Genomic DNA, 27011 nt, shown 5'->3' on the forward strand with positions numbered 1-27011 from the left:
CATAATCCAGTATTTAAGGATTTGGGCCCTTTTCCTCATTTACTCAACATCGGTTTCCTTTTCTGCTCAGAATCGGTATGTATTTTGCCCAAGATGCTCGGTTTAAGCAGAAATATATCTGTTATGTAGAACCTCTTTTAAATCTTTTACCAACCTTGCACTATCAATTTCTTTAAATTCTTAGAGCCAAGAATAAAATCTATTTTTATGCCTAACTTTCCATTGTAGTTACCACATAGTACTTTCAAGTATTTCCAATGGGAAAAATAAATTCTGAAGGTCCACAAAATGTCATTCTTTCTACAAAAAAAAAAAAAATAGAGGAAAACTAGATTATCTCTCCCCTCTGTAAGGGAAAATATGCACTTCCTGAATTCAGGAGGTGAGGAATTCCTGTGGGTCCCCTCATAATATGTCCTCAAACAGGATATTTGTGTATAGAGCAGGAGTGCCAGACACTAGAACTGTCCTTGCAGAAGTCAGTCCCCCTGGAACTGTTTGCCCTCACAATGAACACTTGCCTTTTTGACACCACCTGCAGGGCTGCTGTTGCCATAGAAAGAACTGTTTCGGGATACTTATTCTTACCCGAATTATAAGACCTCGGACATTTTCCTGGCTGGGGGCTGGGTAGGCAGGCAGTTATGGAACGGTGTGCTCAGTGACCCACAAAGCAGAGGATGGAGCAAAATGGCATTTTTTTAACTTAAAAACACCAACTCCAGTACTTAATTTACTTTCCTGGTAGTTAAGTAGACACTAAGGCATTTTAATTCTTGAAAGACCACAAGGGTAACATTTTGTAAGCGATCTTTGTGAGGCACTGCCTCTTAGTAAATTGGAGAAATTATCGAACCACTGAATGCGCCTCTCACCCAGCTAAAGAGTGACCAAGTCACTAAGGATCGTCTGTTGGGAAAAGTAAAGGTTGTCACCCATAGGAGATGAATGGCCCTTTAAAAATACTTCTGTATCCTTCCAACATGGCGTTCCCAGAGCAAAGCCCAGGAATATTGAGGTGAAAAACAAGTATTTTAGTATGAAGGATCTCTAACCCTGACACCCTCACTGCTCCTGCCAGAAATGACCCCATGTCGGCGCAAGTTGTTTGGCCTCAGGAACACATGACACTGAGTACAGATTGCACCTGGGTAGGGGGAGCGCCACAAAGCGGGGAGAGGAGGGAGCGCTTCTAGTGTCAAGCTAGGGGTTGTAGGACAAGCGACCCTCCTAGGAGAGCTCCAACTCCAGCAACTCCAGTATGAGCCTCCTAGCAAAACGTTTTTTTAGACCTCCTTTGTCTCAAAGGAACTTTCTGGAAGATCACAGGATAGAGACATGTGCAACCAGCCAATGCCTAAGTCTGAGTTGCATGTGGACTTTGAGCCCAGATCTAGTTTATTAGCTATCACGATTTAAAAATGAGATAGAACAGAATTGGATGTTAATGTCGGCTTACCTGGAGCATCTTTTGTAGTTCACTTATATGCTTTACTCAGAAAAGATTTGTGCCTGCTTTTTATGTGCCTAGCTCTGCACTGTGTGTCGTGGGACGGGGAATACTACATATACGATAAGATTCCCTGTCCTCAGGTAATTTTCAATCTAGGTGCAGAAATCAGACGCGCAGTTTATGCAGGAAATGCCCAGTAGGTGATCCTACGAGGCAACAGATGCAGTGGCAGATAGGTCCTCCCATTCCATCCCCACCATTCATTTTCTTCCTCAGTCTGTGTGAAACAGCGACCATTTTGAAGCCTGCCCCTACCATCCCACGTGTCCCTAGCAGCACAAAGCTACCTGGCTTCTCTTCCAGAAGACGCCTTTTCTATCATATCATCCACCTGCTCAAAGCCTTTCCCAGCATATTCGTTATCACTGTCTCCAATTTCATCTTCCTGATTTCCAAGACTACACCCTACCCATTTACCCTTCTGTCTTCTCGCTTCCTCGTCAATGTGCTGTATCCATTTCAGCGTCCAAGCTTTGCCTCTCCCGATTTTCCTGCTTGCGATGCCTTACCTTTCCTGCCTACCCATTACCTTTCCTGCCTACCCATTCTTTAAGACCCATCTCCCAAATCCTACCTCCTCTCCGGTAAGCCCTCACTCTCCGCCACAGTTTTCTGATCTTTTATTTTGACATGCTATAGCATTTATACTCTATTTTTCCCAACTTAGCACTGAATTTTCGTTGGTCTGGTAGTATCAGTTGTTGCTTCTTGTTTGCTAAGTTTATTTCCCCAATGAGATCACGAACTTAGAATATTACTTTAGTTCCTAATGAGTCACGCAACACAATCTGTCACTGCACTGATCCACAGTTCCATGTATACTGGTTAACGGACCTACTGACTGGTTCAGAGGAAAAGGAAGCTGGGGCAGTAGCAAGAGAGAGTTGTTCCTCAGAGCCAGGGCTGTGAAATGCTTGCTGTTTAGAACTCGCCAGCCTAAGTGCTTTTTCCTTTGGAAAAATTGTTTCTGCATTTAAAAAACATGTTTTATATAATATTTTGGTTTTCTCTTTCTGTATTTATATGGCTTTCAATGTCACTTTTTTTTATTATGCCGTACACCGTAACTTTGCGTGCTTTCCATTGCTTTTTAAAAAATAATTATTGTTCTGTTCTTTTAGGCTAAATTTACGTAGGAAAGCATTTCTCTATGTCTGTGCCCTGTTATTCTTTTTCTTTTCCTGCATGCTCTGTTCTGAAGGAGCTAGAAAGTGTTCTAAAAAATAATTCTGGACGTGACATCCAATGAGAAGGCCCAACAAAACTTCCAGGAATTTTAGGGGAAGATGACAAGTGGAACTCCTACAACAAGGAAGACTCAGGTGACAGATTTCTAAAATGCTTTCAGAAGGCAGACATAGCACCATCCTGGGATTTCATCCAGGGGAGAATTGGTTGCTTTGCTGTACCTCGAACCCTGCACAACTGTGTTGCCGATATATGCTTTTGGCCCCAAAGTGTCACCAGGCAAGAGATATACCTGAATGAGTACAGAGGCATCCCTAGTGCGGGGAAAACAGCAACAACGCCATCACCGCCAATTGCAACTATAACAACTACTCTAAAACATACCCTCCCACCCCCCAGCCTTCTTGGGGAACCTGGATCAATGTCTCCTTATCCATGAACACATAATGGCAAATAGGCATGACCTGTTTCCATATATTGGGTCTCATTTCATATAATGAAGGTCATTCATTCATCCATTCATTTGTTCATTTGCTTATTCATTAAATATCTATTGAATCAAGTACTATGCTAGATAGATGTTGGGGTACAGAGGTGAATAAGTCCCAGTTCCTGCCTTTAAGGAACTGATGGCCTAATGAGGGACGCAGACAAGTCAGTCAATGAGTAGAGATCAGCGTGGTAAGTGCAGTAGAGAAGTGAGCACTGAGATGGGGCGTCTATTGAAGACTGAGGGAAGGGAGCAGTTAGGGAAGGCTTCCTGGAGGAGGTGACCACTCAACTGAGGTGAGTCTTAATGAAGGAATAGAGCCAGCTAATAAAAGTTGGGTGGCATCCCAGAAACAAGGAGCAGCATTATGAAGGCAGTAGGCGTGACACACTATTAGTTGACGTTCTATGACTGTAACTACAGGTTGTTCAGCATAGCTAGTGCATAGAGTGCTGGTGGGAGAGGCATGGAAGACAGAGCTGTGGAAGGATTTGGGGATCGGGTTCTGGAGGGCTTATATGTGCAATGCTAAGCGCTTTGAATATGATTCTGAAGGCGATGCGGAAACATTGAAGCAGGGGAATAATAATCAGATTTGTGTCTCACAGTATCACTCTAGCCACAGGAGAAGAATGAATGTGGGTGGGGGGTGGGCGATGAAAGAAGACAAGTCAGACTATGGGATTCAGGTAGGTGAGAAATGACAGTGGCCTGGCCTAAGGGCCAGTGTTGTAAGAATAAAAGAGGGCAATGCAGAGGGAACATTTATGAGGAAGAACTAATAGAACTAGGCAACTTATCAGATGGTGACAAGAGAAACTAGAGGAGGGTGAGGTAGGGAACACAAGAGGAGTTGTAGTTTCTTATTTTACATGGGGAAAGGCAGTAGAGAATTCACTTTCTTTTGAAAATATTTCGAGTGAGGGGCCTATGAGGCATCCAAATAGAGGTGTTCAGTCAGGGGACAGCAGAGAGGTCAGGGCTGGGGATCCAGCTGGGGAGTCACGGAAGTAGATAGTGATTGAAACCGTACAAGTAGATGAGGTGACCAAAGGGAGAGGTGTGTTGATGAGAAGAGATGAGGACCTAGGACAGCTCCCGAGGAATACTATTTAAATTGTCTACAAGAGACCCAGAAATGTAGGAATAGACTCCAGGAAAGAATTGTGTGAGAGATGGTGGGAGAAGTTAGTTTCATGAAGTGCACGGTCAGCAATGTCAGTTTTGACTGAGAGGTCAATGGTTGTAAGGACTGGAAAATGGCCGTCTTCAGGGAGGAGATCAATTTGGGACCTCAGAGACTCATTGCCATGGTTTGAAGAGTGAGGGTTAAGGGAGTCTAGATTGCCTTTTCAAGAAGTTTAAGCTAGAGAAGGAAAATTCGAGAGACTATAACAACTAAAGAAAGCTGTGTGATGGCAGGAGGTTTCAATTTTTAAGGACTAAAGAAATCTCAGCATGTTGTTTTAAAGCCAAATAGAAAGTGTTAGTAGAGAGGGAGAGATTGAAGATATAAGAAGAAATAGGAGGTAATTGATAGAGTGAGACCCCTGGAGAAGTGAGAGGGACAGGGATCTAGAGCACCAGTGAGGGCATAAACCTCAGGTAGGAGAGGACACTGTTTCCGGTAAGATGTGAAGGGAGATGTTACTGATGGAGATAAATTCATAGGAGCGGGACAGGAAGTGAAGTCAAAGGAGTTCCAAACTGATGGCCTCCGTTTTTCTCAGTGAAGTAGAAGGAATTTCTTACGCTGAAAGTAAGGGAGGAGAGGATGAAGCAGAAGTTTGAGCGAAGTTGTGAAATTCTAGAATATTCGCTAAGAGCAGTGGGAAAGGAAGTTGGCCAGGGTCAAGAAGGGTACTGCTCAGTGCCATTGATGACCCAATTCTGTCCGTGACCTTTATAGTAAGCACCAATCTGCATGGCTGTGTGATTCTTTTTCCCCCAACAACTTTTACCAGCCTCCGTATGGAAATGGAGATTTCACGGTTGGATTCTGTCAGGGTAAGGTTTTGTGGGAGAATTGCAAGAGGGGGTCACAGGAGCACAGTTCCCAGGGCACTGGCTTAAGAGAAGTTTAAATGATGGACCACAGAGTCTAGGCGAGGAGGAAGCTGAGAAATTGGCTAAAAATGGAAGGATCCAGGGATTGGAGGTTTTGTTGACATCAAAGAACAAGTCAAATAGGAATAAGGTCATGAAAGAGTGAGAAGGCTAGCAGGATGGGAGGCTGGGCCCAGAGAATGAGATAACAGGGTTATTTCAGAGAGTATTTCAGAGAAAGGGTCATTCTGGATAATGAAGAGGCCTGGGGTAGCTGTGGTTCTCCACTCTGTCTGCACATCATCTATGGCGCTTAAAAAAATCATTTGCCCAGGTCTCATCCTCAGAAATCCTGATATAGTAGGTTCTGAGTGGGCCCAAGGTGTTGCGATTTTTATGAAACTCTACGGGTTATTCTGATGAGCAGCCCTGGTTGAGAACCACTGGTTTAATGGTGACCATGGGAGTGGATTGAAGGAGTGGAAAGGAGATGAAGTTCATTAGAGCTGAGGGAGGTCAAGGAGTTAAAAGGAGAGGGTGTGTATGAAAGAGGTGTCCATTTGTATATTACGTTTCACAGAGAGATGGCAGCACTGAGTGTTGGGAAGAATACTGCGAGCCAAAGTCCTCAGTGGATACGACGACTTGGCCAGGAGAACTAAATGGCAGTAACCTCAAAGGAGGGGGCTTTGTAGGAAAGTGCAGAAGTACTGATCTCAAACAAACAATATGGAATAAAAATGAGGAAACTCTGCCCTTCTCCATTCCCCTGGACCTAACGACTTGGAATGGGGAAGAACCGTCATTGTCCATCAGGATTATCTGAGGAAGTGATACCTTCGTTGGATAGTAGGGTTTAAAATTATTTTTCTCAACCCCAGCTGCTTAATGGAAATACCGGAGGGCATTTAAAAATTAAAGGTGCTGAGGTCTACCCCAGGCTAAATCTGAATCTCTGGGGGCAGGGCTCTGAAATCTCTCTCTCTCGCTTACTTTTTTGAAGTTTCCCACATGAGGGTGATGCACAGTGAAGTCTGAGAACCTAAGGCAAGAAGTCAACAGTGCATTTAATGAAGAGGTTGAAGTAAAGGTGTAGGGGGATTTTAATGGAGTAAGCCCTAGTCACTAGAGAAATGCAGAACATTGGGGTCGGGGTGTACAGGAGGTGACAGATGACTTCTCTTTCTTTAAAATGTAGTGGGGGGGCTTCCCTGGTGGCGCAGTGGTTGAGAGTCCGCCTGCCGATGCAGGGGACACGGGTTCGTGCCCCAGTCCGGGAGGATCTCACATGCCACGGAGCGGCTGGGCCCTTGAGCCATGGCCGCTGAGCCTGCGCGTCCGGAGCCTGTGCTCCGCAACGGGAGAGGCCACAACAGTGAGAGGCCCGCATACCGCAAAACAAAAACAAAAAAAATGTAGTGGGATGGAGAAAGATGTCAGGATGAGAGATTCTGGAGAGATTGGCTGGCCCCTGGAGTTACAGCCAGAACCATGAGCAGGTAGAGGGTCCCAGTGCCAAACACCATTTGTAATCTGTGGTCTAGTCAGCGATTTGTGGCCTTCGTTCTAGGTTCCAATAGAATATGGTTGATACGCTTAGAAAGTGGTACTCGTTTGTTCTTCTGCTCTCTGCAAATATCAACCCAGAGGTGATCAGGCCGCGTCTTATGAGCCCAAGATTCAGGTTAGGATGAGTCTTAATAAAAACAACCACTGCTCACAGAATTTTCTGGGGGAGATACAGACATTTTAGTATTCCTTAAAAAAAAAAAGAAAAAAGTTCTCAGCTAGTCTCCATTCAGTCAATAACCATTTACTGAAGACTAACGGCTCAACCCTATTGAGGTTTTCTTTTAATGTTACTGAGTAATAAATAGTGTAGCTATTAAGAGCTTAGGTTCTGTAGACACAATTGAGACCTAGGTTCAAATCCTGGCTCTGACACCTGCCAGCTGTGTAATCTTGGATATGTGGTTTAACTTCACTGAGTCTTACTTTCCTCATCTGTAAAACAATAATAATACAATAATAATGCCTGCCTTATAAGATTGTGGTGGAGATTAAACGAGATAACGCTAGAAGCACTTTGCACATGGTGAATATTCCGTAGATGATAGTGATTACATGTGCAGACATAAGCCAGGTGCTAGGGAATGTGAGAACGAATAAGATACAGTCTCTGCTGTCAAATATCTCAGATTTTAGCTAGAGAGATAGGTATGTAAAGAAGAAATGACAATTCAGTGTTAATAAGGGCCAAACTCAGAGTACACACTGGGTAGCTCTCTGGGAGCATGAAGAGAAGGGCATTCAACTTTGTCTGCAGAGGGAAGACAGGAGAAGACTTGCCAAAGGAGAGGAAACACAAAAGTGAGTCTTCAAGAAAAAGGACTGGGGCTTCCCTGGTGGCGCAGTGGTTGAGAGTCCGCCTGCCGATGCAGAGGACACGGGTTCATGCCCCGGTCCGGGAAGATCCCACATGCCGCGGAGCGGCTGGGCCCGTGAGCCATGGCCGCTGAGCCTGCGCGTCCGGAGCCTGTGCTCCGCAACGGGAGTGGCCACAACAGTGAGAGGCCCGCGTACCGCAAAAAAAAAGAGGACTAATGGGCGCAGATGTGAGGCGTTGAGAAGTAAGACTTCCCAGGCCTCCGTGTAGCATGCGTAAAAGCTTGGCAGTGAGAGAAAAGCTTGGCAGTTGAGGGAGCATGAAATGGGTATGGAACAGCGGGGACCATAGCGAGAATAGACAGTAGAGAGGTACGCTGGGGGCGGATTAAGCAGGCCCTTGGCTAGCACGCTAAGGAGCATGAACTCTGAACTTCTGGGTAATGGGGAGCCATTGAAGGATCTTACAGGGAGGAATGCGGGCAGATATATATATTTCAAAAGATTACTCCGGCCACAGAGTAATGAATTGCAGGGGGCAAAATTGGAGGTAGTAAGACCAGGTGAAAAATGCCGGTGCCTTGGACTAAGATGATGGTTTGTGGAGATGAAAGGAAGAAGACGCATCCAAAGTGAGTTTGGGAAATAGAACGCGATGACTGATTAAGGTAGAATTAAAGTAGGAGTCAAAGAAGCTCCCAAATTTATGATTTGGGCAGTTGGGCCAGGGCTGAAATAACCAAAAGCCAGAGTAAGGCATGTGCCTAAGGCCCAGCACGTCGGGGCACCCAAAATGTGAAAACATTTTGATTTGGGATCTAGAGTAGTTTTTTAAAAGACTTAAGTTAATCATCATAGGAACATCAGAACTGTTGGGGCTTCCTTCCCTTTTTATGCTGTAGTATTGCTTTTATTTGAGAGAGGAGGTCGTAATCTTTTCATTGCTTAGAGCCTCCCAAAGAGGAGGGGTCCAAGGCCTTAATCCTTCTCTGATCTGGGTGGTAAGTGCTTATCATTTCACAGAGAACATGGACACTGAAGGAGGAGCGAGTTTGAGCTTCCTGCCTCTGTTACGCTTTGTCCTGCGTGAAGAGAATGGCATAATTAGGCTGGTAAGGGACTGGCAACCAGATGGCCTTAGGGAGACCCCATTAGGCTGATTCACATAGCTCAGCTGAAGTGGAGTGTTTACATCTAAGTCAACAGGCTTCAATTGTGCAGCCATTGCTAATGGAGAAGTAGGGAGAGCCTGTTTGCTGGCAAGAGAGGTCATGGATGCAAGTTGATACAATGATTAGAGATGGAGACTAAGCTAGGGGTTCTTAACCTAGAGCCCAGGGGAATTTTGAACCTCTGAAGTTATATGCAAAATTGTGTATATGTGTGTATAGTGCAATTTTATAGACAGAAGTACCACAGCTTTCTTCAGATTTTTCAGAGTGATCTTTGACACCAAAAAGGCCACCAACCACCAGAGTACATTTACTATGAAGTGAATAAAGCTGCTTATTCAGAGTTTCTCACTTGCCTGGGACTCTTCCGAGGCTCTAGAAGCAGCCCTAGCAATTTTGTATTGTTTTTACCTAAAGGGAGCGTTCCTCTCAAATTACATAAAGTCTCTGGTCCCACAAAATCTGTGTCTACCCCCTGCCAACCGCAGATTAGGGAATTACCCAACATGAGTTAGTATCTGGGAGTGAATGCCATCCAAGAGAAATGAATGCCAAAGACTGCACCAGGAAAGGCAGAAGAAAGGATGCCCATCAAATGAAGAATGGTCACTGAGGGAGGAGGAGAATCAGACCACATTGTCAAGGAAGTATAAAGAGCGGCGGTTAGCCATGTCCAACATGGATGGGAGATCAGGAAAGAGGAAAATAAGAAAACGATTACAGAAGTGGCTGGGACGTCTTCAGTGAAGTGGCAAGAACAGAAAGCTGATTGTTCTGTTTGCCTTTCTGGATAAGTAAAAGTGGTAGGTGAACAAGTATAAAAGGTAGCTACAGTCCAGAAACATGCAGGGGAAGTAGAAGTACCTACCCAAAACTCTAATGTTCAGTTAAAATGATAGGCAATAAAGTAGGCTCACTGTAAATGTGGAATCCATGCTGAACTGAAGTTAGGTGGCACATATATACCTTTCAAAATGAGTCCTAAATGTGTTCCATGTGTTCCATGGCCAGGCAAAGACTTTGAGTGACCCTTGTCCCCCCCCCCCCCCAACCCCAACCTTTCTTTCTTAATCCTGTATCTTAATCCTCTTACTACTGGAGTTTCCATATTTCTGTCCCATATCTCTGTCCTCTGGCTGGCGGATATGGAACAGTGAGAGAGAGTAGAAAGTGAAAAGAAGCCATACGAATGACATTTGAACATGAAATGTTTTGAATTTAAAATTTGTCCTGGGTAACCCCCCAAACCAGTGATCCATTACGGTTAGTTAAATGTTGTCTGAAATTGAGGCCAAGGAAACATCTATTTGAACCAGAATGTTCTAAATTTGCCACCCTGGCAACTCTAAAGTTGATTGGTTTCAATGGGGCAAAACTGGTTCATGCTGACTTATGCAGTATTAGGGTGAGTATTATTTTTTTGACTGAAATGCAGCCATATCAGAGATACATACTCAAAGTTGCTGCTCTATTATGGAAGCTAGGAAATGCCATTTTACAATGCTTCCATAATAACTTCCTCCTGTGATCTCTTTTGAGATAGACTAATTTCATTACAGTTCCCAACTTAATTTCTTCAGTGATTATACCTTTAAAAGCTTTTGATTTATTAACTATTGATGTATTTCTTCATAATTGTGTCACTATGAATAATCTGTTACTTGAGAACAATGATTTCGAATGGCTACTATGACAAAATTTATAGGGACATGGAAAAATAGCTACGAACTAAAATGACGAAACCAAGGAATTGGTTTGAGGTTTCTAAGAACTCAATAAAATTAATTCAGTAAAAAGCAACAATTTGTGTTTTGTTTTTTACTAGCAAAGTTATTGCTTTGCAGTAGTATTCTCATTGAAAGAAGACCAAGAACCTATTAAGCTACTCTTCATAATGTAAACGTGTAAATTAAAGTTCTAGTTACTTGATATTTAGCTATGGTTTAAAATAGAAACAATTCACAACACTTTATAGATAGCTTAAGCACTTTTCTATTCTTTCTTTCTAATAGTAAGGCTTAGCTTGACTTGAGTCTAATGAATTTCTTCTATAGTATGTGGAATTTGATCCAACAAGACCAGTTAAACACAATATACCTAGATACCTGCCGATTACATCATTAGACTGGTAAAGGACATAAATCAGTTTGACTGCAAGTTTTGTTTGAATTGGATTTGGAAATTTGTAAATTATTTGGACATAGCATTTTGTCAAACTCTCAGCCATTTATTTAAATAAAATTATAAATTCTGGAGTTAAATATTGTTATAATTGTGTTGGACTCAATTGTCTTTCAACTTTGTAATTATTTTGATGAACCTAATTGTACAACTTATGGATGCCAAAACTGTATCCCAAATAAATACATGTTAACATTTTGCCTTTAGCCAATAAGAAGAAAGAGAAAGAACGCCCAGAGATCTCTCTTCCTTCAGACTTTGAACATACGATTCATGTGGGGTTTGATGCAGTCACCGGGGAATTCACTGTAAGTAAGCTCCTTATTTTTTTTTTTTTGTAAGGCATGAAAAGATTCCTTTGTGAAAATAGGTTTGAAGGAAGAATTGCCACGTCCCAAAATGTCAGACTTGATGTCTTTGGTGATTTCAAGGAAGATGGACTTTGCCTAGACAATCACAGATGGAACTAGAGAGTGGCAAGAGTATTGGCAAAATTATTTTGTCCATCTTAACAGAAATGTCTGATCGCGGTTAGCCTTCAACGTGATTGAAAATGCTAATTTACCATGGCACAGGAGATGTAGTCCAGATAGACTCAGCTTGAGCCTGTGCTTTAGCACTTGAAGTGAATCAGAGAACCATTGACTCAACTTGGCCAGTGAAGATAGTCTATCTGAATAATTCAGGCTTTACAATGGAACCTGGATTACCCAGATAAGTTAACCACACTAACCAAAAATCTCTGTAAAATTGACCTTTTCTTCTCTTTGATTTCAAGAACATAGCTTATTTTTAGGCTTATTTACAGGTATATTTTGTAGACATTCAAAACAACAGACCCCATGTTTCAGGAAGAAATATTGATGGTTGTATCATATGCTTTAGTGGTTATACGCTTACTTTGTATTTGTATATATGTATATATATATATATATATATACATATATACAAATATAATATATATACATAATGCACAATAAATACCAGTAAGAATTCTCCAGAAAGACTATAGCTATAGATCCAGTCTTTCTTTGGATATTTTTAGTGCTCAAATAGCACACGATCTCAGATCTATGATATTTTATACCTTTTTTTTTTTTAAAGATCTGGCATCTTTCTTTTAGATGGATGAAGGAAAAGATGTGGCTAGAAACATGTCCTCAGGAAGATTAACTACTTTTTTATACTAGTAAGGACCTCAATCAAAATGTGCATTCTGAGATAATGAGTAATTTTGAATGCATTCTGGAAAAAAATTCTTTGATAGAACCATTACCGTTAATTCTTGGATTCTTAAACCAGAGAGAAATTTAGGTATTAAATAATTAAATTTCCTATTTCATAACATGATGGTTAGTGAGTAGACTGTGTCATAAGATTAAATTTTTAAAAAGAAGGAACAAATTAATTTGATTTGGAGAATCAAACCATGTTTCTGAACTGACAAATTACCTTCTTTTTTCAATTCCGGAAGTAAGCAGTGTGAGAATGAAATGGAAACTGACTAAACATCTTAGCCTTGTAAAGTGATGTGAGCTGATTGTATGTTCTCAGTAGCAAGCAGAAGAGAACGTTAAGAAGTGCTGACATTGATAAAGTTGAGATACTGGTTTAGCCAATTTCATCATTGGAGTCAGAGATATTATTCAAATGGCCTTGAGTTTGAGCCCAGCCTCTGTTCTTTGCTGTATTTGAGAATATTCTGTTAGCTACACTTAGAAAATATAACCTCACTGTCACCACTACCACCACCATCATCACCACCCAAAACAAAAAATATTTATATATATTTTTATAATCTGAACAAGTTTAGATTTTTAAAAAATCATAAACAAAGAGATGACTATTTTTTCTGATGTTTGAAACAGTAAAAGCACTGAATCATTATAAGTTTTATCTTAAAAATCTTCCCTTTTTTATTTCAAGAACTGTCTTTCCTGTTTTGACCTTTTTGTTTTCCATGTGCTTTTCTTCTGTTTAATCTTTTCTTGTTTTATTGTTGTCATTCCATATTTCTCTGTTCTTTTATTCTTCCTTTTTGTTTTCTGATGTGAAAATTTTCCCCTCCACTATTTTCATGTGATACTCTGGTTCCTTTCCAATTTTTAAATTTTTTCCACTCTTTCCTACTTGCTTGACATCTTCTGATAGAATTTCTCTATCTTTAGCTTTTCCTTTGTTCTTTATGGGTTCTGAATGGAAATGAAGGAAAGTGAATCACCATCATCTTGCTGACTGGAGACCATCCATTTTCACTTTGCTGTCAGTTAGAACCCCAAGAATCAACCAGAGAGGGGTGGGGTGGGATGTGTGATGGGCAATCTTTCCAATTGTGAAAAACATTTTGATGCAACTGAACCAAACCAAACAAGAACCTTTCCCCTCCTCCTAAAAACCTAATATAAAATAAAGTGTTTGGATGCAATTGTTAGAAATCCACTGAATATATAGATGAGACGCAGGCTAAATTTGGAAATCTGATGTACTTTATTGTCGCTGTGATAATCTTTCATAACTATTTGTCCCCACGTTGTTTTTTAAAGATACCAAATTCTGCCTTTTTTTTAACTATCTTAACCTATGATTTATATTTACTAACTTTAAAAATACCAAATGATAATAAGCTTTTAAAAGTCATTTTATTGATAGGATTTAGAATGGGATCTTAATCGCCCCAGTACCACTAATTGGTTGTGTGTGTGTGTGTGTGTGTGTGTGTGTGTGTATGCGTGTGTTCACGTGGAGGGGGAGGGACATATTACTAAATTTGATCATTACAGTTGTTGAGGTTGAATTTTGAGCAATTTGTTGAACTGTCGAGCCCAGTTGTCTCACAAGGGCCTGTTATTTGGAATATTTGGACACTGGTTTGGTGTATTGCTTGGTGTTTACCCTTTGGCTAATTGGCCCATGCAACCTTGTACACTTGGTCACACACTTGGACCCTGAGGTTAAAATTAGGTTGGGAGGTGAGATTTGGGGTATGAAACTACTCTAAGTCCTTACCCTTCATATTACCATTTTTGTCCCAAATACTTCAGAACTCCCCCTTCCAGACCTCTAGACCTGTGACGGTCGCTTCAAGTCAATCAGAGGGAAAAATGGTATGAGTGATATACATTATCATTTCTTATGATAAGATAAATGCTTGGCCTGTTGTATCATGCTGCCATTCTCCTGGGCTACACTGGACAATCCCCAGCTTGACGTACATCTAGCTGTTATTACATACATGGTCAGGCTTCTGATGCTCACACTTCTAGGTCTCCATTAGCTATCTGACTTTTGGGGTTTGTACCTCAATTTGGAGTAATGAGTTATGGCTTTCTGATTACATGCCTTCATGGCATACATTCAAATTTAAGTGTCAGGTTTCATTGATGAACTGGTTTATCTCAACTTAAAAAAAGAAAACAATTATGTCAGCAGTGTAGTCACGTGGTAAGTATAGTTGTCTGGAGGATCTTTTGCAACTGACAGCAGTTTTTCCTGCTGTCTAGTGATCACAAGACTATTATCACAAAAGTTTAGAAGTGCCATGAGTATGTATAATAACTGCAAATATTCTAATGATTATGGTAACGATCATGCCAGTGATGTCTGCTCTGGTGGTTATGTGCAATGCCTACCTGGTTTTGTAACACTTAATAACTCCTTTGGCCATTACAGTATTAACCAAACGCTATTAATTGCACTTAGAATCAGAACTGGGATCATGCATGGGCTCCTGAGTTCAAATTTTTGGCTTAAGGCTTTAGCATCAAATTGCGTGATGAATGCATGTAAAAGTGTCCTTTCACTGTGCTTGGAGTAACCCCAAATGCCAGGAATCAAAGACCTGTAACCCAAATCAAATCAGTTGGGTAAAAGCATGTTTCTGTAGCATTGGAAATATCATCTTTATTTAGACAAAGCTGTTACCTTATATCTGATCTTATTTTGTGGGAAGTGGGACTTTAGAACTGCGGCATTAAAATGGAGATTATTCAGAATATGGTTTGAAACGAAATGGTTTCCCTTTCCCTGGCCTAAATGTCTAAGAAATTCAAACATAGAGTCTGGCTGTGTGGGAAATCCTTAATCTAGTTTTCTCTAAGCCAGCCACGACTTTAGCTCCAAAATACAGAAGAATCACCTTAATGAGAACAGGTTGAATTCAGCATCACCATATACCTCTTCTTTGAATTTTAGCCATACAGACACTTCCAATGTGAAATTGAAAATGGTTCACCAGAATTGGGAACTGAAATTTGTAAGTTCATCACATGGCCATTGGCTACCTGTGATCACCCAGTCGTAAAAACAACTTACAAATTGTCGTTGAAGCTTTTCATGATGCCATCCTTCTTCCCTCCAAATTCATGTTTCTGCCTTTTAGTAATTTCTCCAGTCATTTAATGGTAATCCTTATTATTGCATATTTATGGAGGAAGCATCTGGCCAAAAGTGGAACTATGCATCCAAACTTTGGAACATCGTTGTTTTCTCTGTTTTCTTAAACCTGTTGTCCTGTAGCCTGTCCTGCCCCTGATTTAGTTAATACCTCCCTATTTTCATAACCGCCCCACTTTAGAAGGGATTAACCCCTCCCCATTCAGACCCATTGGTTTCATCTCCTCCCACCTTCTAAGTTGTCCCACATTCTGTTTTAACTTTCTTTTCTTTCTTTATTTACGTCCATTACAGCCAGATCTCTATGGCTCACAGATGTGCCCAGGGAAGCTCCCAGAGGTGCGTCACAGGCCCAAAAGAAGCTTGCATCAAAGTGCTTCTTTGAGATGTCATAGCACTGCAGCAGCAGGTTCATGTGTGTGCAGTAGAGTTGTTGCTTGGCTTATCTCACTTTTTTGTTGTCATTCCCAAACTCTGGAGGCCCACGTCACACATTGTTTTGCCGAGACTTCATAGGACAAAGCCACGTAAATTGTGTCTAGATGCACTTCAGGAAGAGTGTGTCTGTTTCTCGCTCCAAGTTCTCTTGGAGGTTGGTTAATTATGAAATGGGGACATCTGTAGGCCGAACGTGTAGGAAAGAGTGCTGAACACTCAATACAAAGCTAACCTCTCTGTGTAATTTTTGCAATTCTCCTTGGTTAGATTGCCAAACACTCCCTCCTCTCTGCTCTAAACGCTTCAGATTATTGCAAATTTTCAGAAGGCTTTGGCATGGTTGCCACTGTCCCCAGGTTCTATGCGGCCAATGAACGAAGTGGGGAGGAGGGGATGGGGGGAGGAGAGGAGAAAGCTGCAGGGAAAATGTTACTATTTAGCACCCCTGTGGTTATTGCTCGTCCATGATTCTATTTTTGTTCTCCTCTCAAGCCCCCTTTATATTAAAGCTCTAGACCCCCAAAAAAATTACATTTGATAACCACAGAGTATGAACTGACCAAGGGTGAGGCTTTACTTTTATTCTAAAAGATATTCTGATTGCAACATGCCCAGAAACAGCTTCTGTTATTCCAGTCATATAAAATCTATTGATCTGCACTATACTATGCTGTGCACTAATTTAGAGAAGTCTTGCTATGTCTGCCCTGAGTCGCCAGAAAAAATAAGCTAAGCCGTAAACATCATTTCATGGATGAGCAGAGTTAATATGGAGGTGATTTTCATGCGCTTTTTTTTTTCTATCACAGTCATACTCCCACCCACCCTTTTTAAGTTGGATCTTAGTTTTACCTATGTGTTTTAATTAGAGAAGAGAATGATTGCATTATTAAGTTACTAACTTTAAATCTAGAGTGTAACTTCAGTTTCCCAAGTGTAATCCTACAGGTAGCATGGGCTTCTTGGTGAAGAACTTTACTGGAACATGAAAATGCAGCTGCCGAATGTTCTGAGCTTCCATTCTTTCCCTTTGGTTGTCCACAGGGAATTCCTGAGCAATGGGCACGATTACTCCAAACCTCCAACATAACAAAACTGGAACAGAAGAAGAACCCCCAAGCCGTTCTAGACGTTCTCAAATTCTATGATTCCAAAGAAACAGTCAACAACCAGAAGTACATGAGCTTTACGTCCGGAGGTAAGAGTAAATCTAGGATATCAAAAAGTGAAGAAGTGGGACTTCCCTGGCGGTCCAGTGGTTAGGACTCTGCGCTTCCATGGCAGGGGGCCTGGGTTTGATCCCTGGTCGGGAACCAAGATCCCAAAAGCTGTGCGGGGCAGCCAAAAAGAAAAGGGAAGAAGTAATTCCAATCTCGGAACCTCAGGATTAGAACGGAATGCCTGGAGGGTATTCGAAGCCAGTTCAAGTTCCTTTCTTGAATGACTTCAACATAAATCAACCAAAAGATGAGTTGCAAGTTGAAGTTGATGTTAGGAGATTTCCAGTACTTGGGTGATTTTATAACTCAAATAAGGAAATTGTTCAGTGAAGCAGTAGTTGTCAGTTTGAATCAGCAATCACGATTGTTGTTTTGTCTCTTCACTGGCATGAAGACACTGAGTCACTTAGGATCAGGCCTTGTCATGCGTTTAGGAAGTCAGAGGTGTCTGGATCAAACCCTGGTCTCTTGAAATTTATTTTATCCCTTAGATTCACTGAATTGCATGCACCATGGTGACACAGCACAAATTTTGTGGTTGCTGGGTTATTTTGATCTGACCGCAAAATCAGACTTAAAAAAAGAAATCATGTCTTGGTATTTATAAGAGATTGACATGGCCACATTCCTGCCATATCTCGACTTCATTTGCTAGTCTGTAGACCCAGCTTTTGTTTGAAGGTTTGATGTCCAAATTTGCACTGTAAGCAACTGAAAAAATATACCAAGCAATTATTTTGCATTGTGAAAATGATGATCTGGGTTTTGTCTCTAAAACAATTTATTATTTTACATCTAAAAAAAGAAGAGGGGGCTTCCCTGGAGGTGCAGTGGTTGAGAGTCTGCCTGCCGATGCAGGGGACGCGGGTTCGTGCCCCGGTCCGGGAAGATCCCACATGCCGCGGAGCGGCTGGGCCCGTGAGCCATGGCCGCTGAGCCTGCGCGTCTGGAGCCTGTGCTCCGCAACGGGAGAGGCCCCAACAGTGAGAGGCCCGCGTACCGGAAAAAAAAAAAAAAAAGAAAGAAGAGAATAGTATCATTAGTGCTCCAGCTATAAAGAGCCCCTACCTCTTGGCATTGGTTTTAGTACAGGGCACATTTTCAGAATTTGTTCTTTATTCCACGTTGCCACTGCTTTTTTTTTTTTTTTTTTTCTCGGTACGCGGGCCTCTCACTGTTGGGGCCTCTCCCGTTGCGGAGCACAGGCTCCGGACGCGCAGGCTCAGCGGCCATGGCTCACGGGCCCAGCCGCTCCGCGGCATGTGGGATCTTCCCGGACCGGGGCACGAACCCGCGTCCCCTGCATCGGCAGGCGGACTCTCAACCACTGTGCCACCAGGGAAGCCCTGCCACTGCTTTTTAACCCTTTTGTTTTTATGTGTCAAATTCTCTCAGTTTATAAAGATGAAATCCTGAAAAAACTATGTTAGAACTCGACAGTATCTGAGTTATTGCTCTATTCTGAAACTCACCATATGTTTTCTTTATGCTCTCGTGTTGAGGCTAACTAATAGCCTAGGAGGGGAAGGGGAAAGGAAGGAAGGGTGGAAGGGAGGAAGGGAAATGAGGGAGGGAGGAGGAGAGGGAAGGAGGAAGTCAAGGAGAAATTCTGGATATAGACGTGTGAAATCATACCAGTCAGGAGTAGGTTATCTTAACACTCCTCAGTATAGATGAGGTTCACTGGAGGCCTTCATTAAGATCTATAAAATGGGGTGGCGAGAATATGGTGATGATGAAAGGGTGTGAGCTATTTTAAGAAAAACTAGTCATTTGTCGTAGTATCTATTTAATACTGAATCAGAAAATTTCCTTCTGGTCAAACACATGCAGTTTTTTTAAGCATGGTCTCTAAATGAGGCAGTCTTTATGAAACAAAGGTAACATCTTTATCTTCACTTTTCAGATAAAAGCGCACATGGATATATAGCAGCCCATCCTTCGGTAAGTGAAAAATTGAAAACAGTTTTGTATGATCCGTGTTTCCAGTGGTCCAACAGAATACAATTGTGCAGATCCTGTTTTTAGATACACATAGAATCCTTTAAAAATATTTCAAAGGTGTAATTTAGATACATAAAATTCACCCATTTTTAAGTGTACAGTTTGATGAGTTTTAGTAAATTTATACACCTGTGCTACCATCACCACAATCTAGTTTTAGAACACTTTCATCACCCCAGTAAGATCTCCCAGGTCTGCCTAGAGTTAACCCCCATCCACCGCACCCTAGCCCTAGGCTATCACTAATCTGCTTTTATAGATTTGTCTTTCTGGACATTTCAAATGTAAATGAAATAATACAGTATATGTCCTTTGGGGATTGGCTTTTCTCTCAGCATAATGCTCTTAGGATTCATCCAAGTTGTTGTATTGTATCAATAGTTTGTTCCTTTTTATTGCTAAGTAGTATTCCAGGGTATGGCTATACTGCTGTTTAACAATTTACCCACTGAAGGGTTTCTAGACTGTTTACAGTTTGGGGCGTTTATAAATAAAGCTACTATGAAAATTCATGCATAAGTCTTTACATAGACAAATGTTTCTATTTCTTTTACATATAGAATCTTGAAAATAATCATCATAATGATAGAAACTTCTCTTTACTGAACAAATGTGCCAGGCACTAGGCTAATAATCCTTTGTATTCACTTAACCATTCCTACAACCCAATTAGGCAAGTCTTATCATTGTCTCCATTTTACAGATGAGGTTCAGAGAGGTGAAATAACTTGTCTAAGGTCATACCACTACATCTTTCGGTGTCACCTGTTCCCACAAAGTGAGACTTTGCCCAAAGTCACATAGATAGTTTTATCAGAGAAGAGACTAGAAAATAAGCAACCTAGCTCAAGGGCCTTGGAAGTGCTCTAGTATCTGAAAGAATACCCTTACACAGAAAACAGTCTTAGACAAGGCTTCCCTTTACATGATTTTCATTTTGATATCCTGATAGAAATTATCTCCTGCCCCATTTGCTTCCTTTGGAGTGAAATAATTAGCATTAGTGAAAGTTTCCTCGCCGCTTATTCAGAGTCATGGATAGTCAAGCTGATTCTTCCTTTTATAGAGGACAAATGCTGGCCTGCTTGATGTCACCCTGGGCAGCCAGTGTGACAGCAATAAATCATTGCTGGTAAAAACTAAAGGCTCTGAGATAATACGGCAGTGCCTCAAAAATTTAGAAGAGAGTTACCACATGATCCAGCAGTTGCACTTCTGGATATATACCCAGAAGAACTGAAAGCAGGGTCTTGAACAGATATTTGAACACCCATATTCATAGCAGCGTTACTCATAGTAACCAGAAGGTGGAAGCAACCCAAGTGTCCATCAACAGATGAACGAATAAACAAAAGTGGTATATCCATACAATGGAATATTATTCAGCCCTAAAAAGGAAGGAAATCCTTACATAGGCTACAACATGGCTGAGCCTTTAAGACATTATGCTAAGTGAAATAATCCAGTCACAAAAAGACAAATACCGTATGATTCTACCTGTATGAGGTATCTAGAGTAGTCAATATCATAGACACAGAAAGTGATTGCTGGGTGAGGTAGAAATGGGGTGTTGTTGTTTAATGGGTACAAAGTTTTAGTTTTGCAAGATGCAAAGAATTCTGGAGATGGATAGCTGGGATGGGTGCACAGCAATATGAATATACGTAACACTCCTGGACTAGACACTTCCAAATGGTTAAGATGGTAAACTTTATGTTATGTCCATTTTACCACAACTAAAAAGAAAACTTACAAGAGTAAAGGCTCTGGGCGTAGGTGTTTAGTCTTATTCCTCCACTTACAAGCTGAGCCACTTTCAGAAAGTGGCTCAGCTTCTGTGACCCTCTCTTTCCTCGGCCTTTAACTGGGAATAATAACAGTACCTACCTCCTAAAACTTGTGTGAATATTGAATATGCTACTGCATATAATATACTTAGTACATTACCTAGCACATACTGTGTGTTTATTAAATGTAAGCTACTATCGCTGCCATTTGTAGATGGCAACAAAGACGAAAACTCATTCTCTCCATGCGTGAGACTTGTCTGAGGCCATGGTACTGGTGCCTTGTTCAGAATTCTCAGAACAGAGCCGAATGTAGCCCTTCTTTTCTCACTGGTCATTGCCCTCCTTTTGCTTCTTTGCCATGACAGCTTCCTGGGCCTCACTGAAAACAGCACGTGAAGGGAGATAATAGCAAACTGGGAAAGACAAAAATACCAACCTTCCATGAGCAACACATACCTTACCTCCCTTGATTTAATTACTGTCATTATTGTGAGATACTAGATAAGTACCTTGACAAAGAAATCGTTGTTATCTTTTCAGGTAGTCGGTTATTTTAAACACCAACCTGCTAGGATAGTCTGTATGTTGGTTTTCATTTTTGTAAACAGCTTATAGCTCCTAGGATATTGGCCTTCTGTTTTTAGCTTGCTTCAGAGTAAGTAAGCTTGCTTTTGTTTTTAGCTTGCTTCAGAGTAAGTAAGACCTTGCAAGGTCTTACTTACAGAATTAAAACTAAATCTACATAATGTTCAAAATATTCCATCAGATCAGAAAAAGGAAACTCATGAACTCACTGTTTGGAGATAAAACAACTGGGTATTCACTTATTGAACATGTATTTATCAAGTGCCTCCTTATAAGCACTAGGAAATTTGGAGCTCAGTCTGGTAAGGGAAGAGAAGTAGGAACATAAAGAAGCACAGTACCATATGGATCATGTTACATACCATAAAATATGTCCATGTGCTCTGAGGATTCAAAGGAAGGAGCTTCCTTTTAGCTGGGGAGGGAAGAGGAAGCAGGCCCTCGTCTTCAAGGGCTTAATTAAGCTCAGTGCCTAGTACAAAATAGGCACTTGGTACGTATTTGTTGAATTAGAAAATGCTTCATAGAAAAGGCGGAATTTGAACTAGATCTTGAAGGTCAGATGCGATTTGGATCTGTGAAGATAAGGAAGGGCATTCTAAGCAAAGGGAAGGCATGATAAAGGGCAGGGTAGTGAAAAGAGCAAGGGGACAAGGGGGGATGGGTTTGAATGAAGACTGAGATGCAGGAAAAGGAATCATAGGAGTTAAGCCTTGAAAGTTAAGTTGGAGCCAAATCATAGAAGCCCTTCAATGGTATTCTAAGGAATCTGGCCTATGTAAGTGTACAGTGGGAAGCCCTTGAAGTTCTGTGGGGCAGGAGAGTTAGGCGAATAAAGTTTATGCTTTAGAAGAGTGATCTGATCGCAAATGTCCAGAGTGAATTAAGGACAGAAGGTAAGACTGGATGCAGGGAGACTGACTGGGGAAATATCTCAAGCATCCAAGGCCAGAGGTGATGAGGGCCTACGTGAGATAGTGGCAGTGGGAATGGAGATTAGATTTAAATTCCAGAGATGTTTAGGTTATTGATTAGATGTTGGAGGAAAGGTTGAGGTCAGAGATGATTGCAGGCTTTGGATGCTATGTGGGTGGCCAAAAAGATGAGGGTATTATCTTTCAGGAGATGCATATTTCTGGGAGAAGATGCTGAGTTTCCTATTGGACAGTTTGAGTTCGAAGGTTTAGCAAGACTTCCAGATGGAACTAATTGATTAGGCTACTTGAGGAAGGCTGGGTTTCTATTGATTGAATGAACTGAATTTAGACCCTTAAGGTCAGGTTGGGTCACTTCTTTGGGGCTCAGTAACTTGGGGAATTGCATCTTGTGTTCTCCTTATGGTTCTAGGGGGAGATTGCACTTCACACTGCTTGTGCTTTTGTTGCATTAGAAACACTCCCAGTAGACCTAGCTATCCTACAGGATGTGATTTAATGGGATTGACTACCCCTTCTCGACATAGCCTGAACTGCTCACAAGTGTTGGTGTCTTCTGGTAGCCTGGGTGGGAATCAAAATAGAAACAATGTTATATTCACTAAATGTGTTAAACTAATGGCAATATAATTAATAATGAATTCAGCGATGCCTCTCATAGTCATACGAATCTGCTTCACTGCCCACTCATGATAGCTTCTTTGGTGTTAGTGTTATTAAACACTAAATACTGTTCAGGGATCTACTCTTCAATTTGAGGCTACTTTGAAATTTGTGTATATTTATTGTACTATCAAGAGTGAAGTAATGCATTGAGAATCCTGAGCTAGTATTTTGAGTGGAAGGTAACAGCAATAACATGAATATGCCGTGATTTGTGCCTAGAGAAACTGGGTATACGTGTGACAGATGACACTTTTTTTATTTACAGTACTGGCTTAATTTGTTCATCTACATTAGTGCTTTTTAAAAATTTCAGTATGCATTAGAATTGGCTGGATAGCCTGTTAAAATGCAGATTCTAGGGCTCCATTCCCAGAGTAGAATGGAGCCCTGAAATCTGTATTGTAATCAGGCAACCAAGAGGGGCTCTCAGGCCACACTTAGCATTATCTAAAGTCTCCAAAGTCCTTCTTCTTTCTTCGACCTTTAACAATTAAGCTCAAAGAAAGGAGAGTTTCCTAAGGTAGTTCCACTAGCTGGTGTATTCTCTAGAGCAGGGTTTACAACTTAGAGTCCATGAATGGGCTTCAGAAGACATATGAACTCTTGAAATTATATGTAAAAATATGTGTCTACCTGTATTTTTCTGGGGAGATAGGCCAAACCCTTTAGAATTGGAAATGAGTCCAAGACCCAATCAGGTTAAGAATAACCTGCCTAGCTCGACTGAATGTGTGACATAATGACTGTCAAAAATACTTAATTTCAAAAAGACAAAAAATTCCTTACTTGATATCCATCTGTCTCTATTTTTACAAGTTTAGACATACTAGACATAGTAATCCTCAGCCCGGAAGGAAGAGTGTAGCAACATTATAACTTTGACTCCCCCAAAGGCCATCAAAAAAAGCTGTTAATCAAGGAAAGCTAAGTTTATTATACTTACAGGAGCAAGAAAGAGCACTGCCAGTGTCTTAGAAACGGGATGTCAAGGGAGAATATCTATAGGGTTTTGGAGCACGGCTATGTGATTTTGAAGCAGGTCTCGCAAGACAAGAAAAGAGTTAGGATCGTGCAGTGTTTCTGATAAAGTAACTTTGGATTGGGGAATACAGCAAAGTGAGGGTCTTGAATAGAGTTTTGGTGAGCAAGCTGTTGTTATTCTTAATAAGTAAATTACTTCAGTTGGTTCAGTCTTATCTTCCAAGAACAAGTATTTCTTAAAGTGAGAAGCTAAGCTATTTTTGCTTGTTCTCAGTATTGTGTAACATAAGAACAGGAAAATATGCTCCATCTTGATATTGTTTAACACAGGGAAAAGAAAGTATGCCCAGCCCCAGTGTTATTTACACAGGGATGGAAAATCTGTGGAAAAAATACACAGGAGCAAGAAATTATGTTCATTTCAATTCTTAGTACCAAGGCCTGGTATCTATGTGTAATGCTGGGTAGTTAATGCTCCCTGGCCCAACCAACATCCAAAACATAATGTCCACTGAAGGTCACACATTCTTTCCAACCAACCAACCAACATGGCAGCATAGTGTTTGGTCCCAGATAAACAGACATGTATCTTCTTCCTGCCCTGTAAACCCTCAAAGGATGAAAATCTTCAGGTTTTCGAATAGTCCCTTAGTCCATCCTTAGAGACTGGAATGTCCCCCATATGATATTAGGGTAGTGAGGATAGTAATGAATGTTAAGAATCAGTCCGTGAAATTTTGCAGGTGGATCTTCTCTAGTAAATTAGCGAGAACTGAAATGTGCAAGGCTACCTCTTGGCCAGTAGGCACTGGTTGGTCTTTGTACCAGTTTAAGGGTTGGGCCACTTTTAGATCCTCATAGGCTGTGTATACACTCTCACTTATGGAGGACATGTGATGCATTGTATCAAATATATCAAGTATATTAAAGGGCCTCTATACCCCACTTTTAATTTTTGCTATAAAATTTTAAAAGTAATTTTTAAAATGTTAATTTTGAGATTATTTGATCATAAGTAGCACTTAATTTATGGTTAGGTGTAATTTCTTAGAAATCATTGTGAATACTCAAGAATTGTTGCTAAATAGAACAGCCTAACCTATAATTTGTTTTTTAATATAATGAAATTTCTATAAATACTAAATTTAAAGAACTAATTAATTAAGTTGACATATATTATACTTAACAGACATTTAATTAGACATTAACTGACAAATTTTATCATTTTCTTGTGGCATTTTGGAGCCGATGATTTATTTCTGAGTTCAAATATTTTCTTAGGCACACGTAAAGCTTATTATTCCTAGGCATGGTTCATATTGCCTGATGAATAAAATAGCATTGTTTGCCATATAGAAACGAGTCAATTTATATGCAGGTTCTGCCCATCTACCAAGGAACAGTGATTAGTTGCATCCTGGATCCCAGCTGGCATAAGATAGAGTAGAAGTTTCTGGAACAAAATAATATCAAAGCAAATACCATTAATCCAAAGGCAACTTCTCCCTGTGCCCTGAGGTGCCCTGAAGAATTAGTCTTTCACAAAAAGAAACTGATTTTTTATCTAGAAATATAACGTCATTAATATATGTTGCTATCCACGCAGCCACAACCCAATGTAATAGCCCAGCTGTTTTGGCTCAATTAAGAATAAATATGCTGTACACTTGAAACTAACACGACATTGTTAGTCAACTATACTCCAATATAAACTAAAAATTAAAAAAAATAGAAAAGCAATATCAAGTAAGCATATAAACTTCAATCTATAAACCACTCAGCGTATATATCAGGCAATCAAATATTCTTTCAAATTTATAAATTCTAAGTTGTCTTGTCACAGTATATAAATCTTGCTGGCTCCAATAAGATATATGGTTATACCTATTACACCACCGTAGGTTTATACATGATTATAGAAAATCCACAGTGAATTTAAATCACAGACTGAGGTCCTTTGATGTAATAGTCTATTAGTAGGCTGTCTGCATCTGCCTCAGGAACTTTGTCCTCGAGGAATGAAAATTCTTTCTAGTCTCCAGAGAAGATGTACAGATTGCCAACAAACACATAAAAGAATGCTCAACATCACTAATCATTAGAGAAGCGCAAATCAAAACTGAAATGAGATATCACCTCACACCAGTCAGAATGGCCACCATCAAAAAATCTAGAAACAATAAATGCTGGAGAGGGTGTGGAGAAAAGGGAACACTCTTGCACTGTTGGTGGGAATGTGAATTGATACAGCCACTATGGAGAACAGTATGGAGGTTCCTTAAAAAACTACAAATAGAACTACCATATGACCCAGCAATCCCACTACTGGGCATATACCCTGAGAAAACCATAATTCAAAAAGAGTCATGTACCAAAATGTTCATTGCATCTCTATTTACAATAGCCAGGACCTGGAAGCAACCTAAGTGTCCATCAACAGATGAATGGGTAAAGAAGATGTGGCACATATATACAATGGAATATTACTCAGCCATAAAAAGAAATGAAATTGAGTTATTTGTAGTGAGGTGGATGGACCTAGAGTCTGTCATACAGAGTGAAGTAAGTCAGAGAGAGAAAAACAAAGACCATATGCTAACACACATATAAGGAATCTAAGAAAAAAAATGGTTCTGAAGAACCTAGGGGCAGGACAGGAATAAAGATGCAGATGTAGAGAGTGGACTTGAGGACACAGGGAAGGAGAAGGGTAAGCTGGGACGAAGTGAGAGAGTGGCATGGACATATATACACTAACAAATGTGAAATAGATAGCTAGTGGGAAGCAGCCGCATAGCACAGGGAGATCAGCTCAGTGCTTTGTGTCCACCTAGAGGGGTGGGATAGGGATGGTGGGAGGGAGGGAGAGGCAAGAGGGAAGAGATATGGGGCTATATGTATATGCATAGCTGATTCACTTTGTTATAAAGCAGAAACTAACACACCATTGTAAAGCAATTATACACCAATAAAGATGTGAAAGAAAGAAAGAAAGAAAGAAAGAAAGAAAGAAAGAAAGAAAGAA

The 27011-nt window shown here is 40.7% G+C and overlaps 1 protein-coding gene across 9 annotated transcripts in view; it reads left to right on the top strand.

Annotated features, from left to right (window-relative positions):
• Window positions 1–27011, top strand: part of PAK3 (p21 (RAC1) activated kinase 3) — a 122228-nt gene that overhangs the window by 35736 nt on the left and 59481 nt on the right. For all 9 annotated transcript variants that reach the window (XM_027089475.1, XM_027089476.1, XM_027089477.1 and 6 more), the window contains 3 exons: window positions 11183–11283; window positions 16850–17003; window positions 18932–18969. In XM_027089475.1, the coding sequence (XP_026945276.1) occupies window positions 11183–11283; window positions 16850–17003; window positions 18932–18969 (293 nt within the window). The remainder of the gene's footprint in view (window positions 1–11182; window positions 11284–16849; window positions 17004–18931; window positions 18970–27011) is intronic.

The sequence above is a fragment of the Aethalodelphis obliquidens genome, unplaced genomic scaffold (assembly GCF_003676395.1).
Source record: "Aethalodelphis obliquidens isolate GAN/ISIS:26980383/991018 unplaced genomic scaffold, ASM367639v1 scaffold66, whole genome shotgun sequence".
NCBI lineage: Eukaryota > Metazoa > Chordata > Mammalia > Artiodactyla > Delphinidae > Aethalodelphis > Aethalodelphis obliquidens.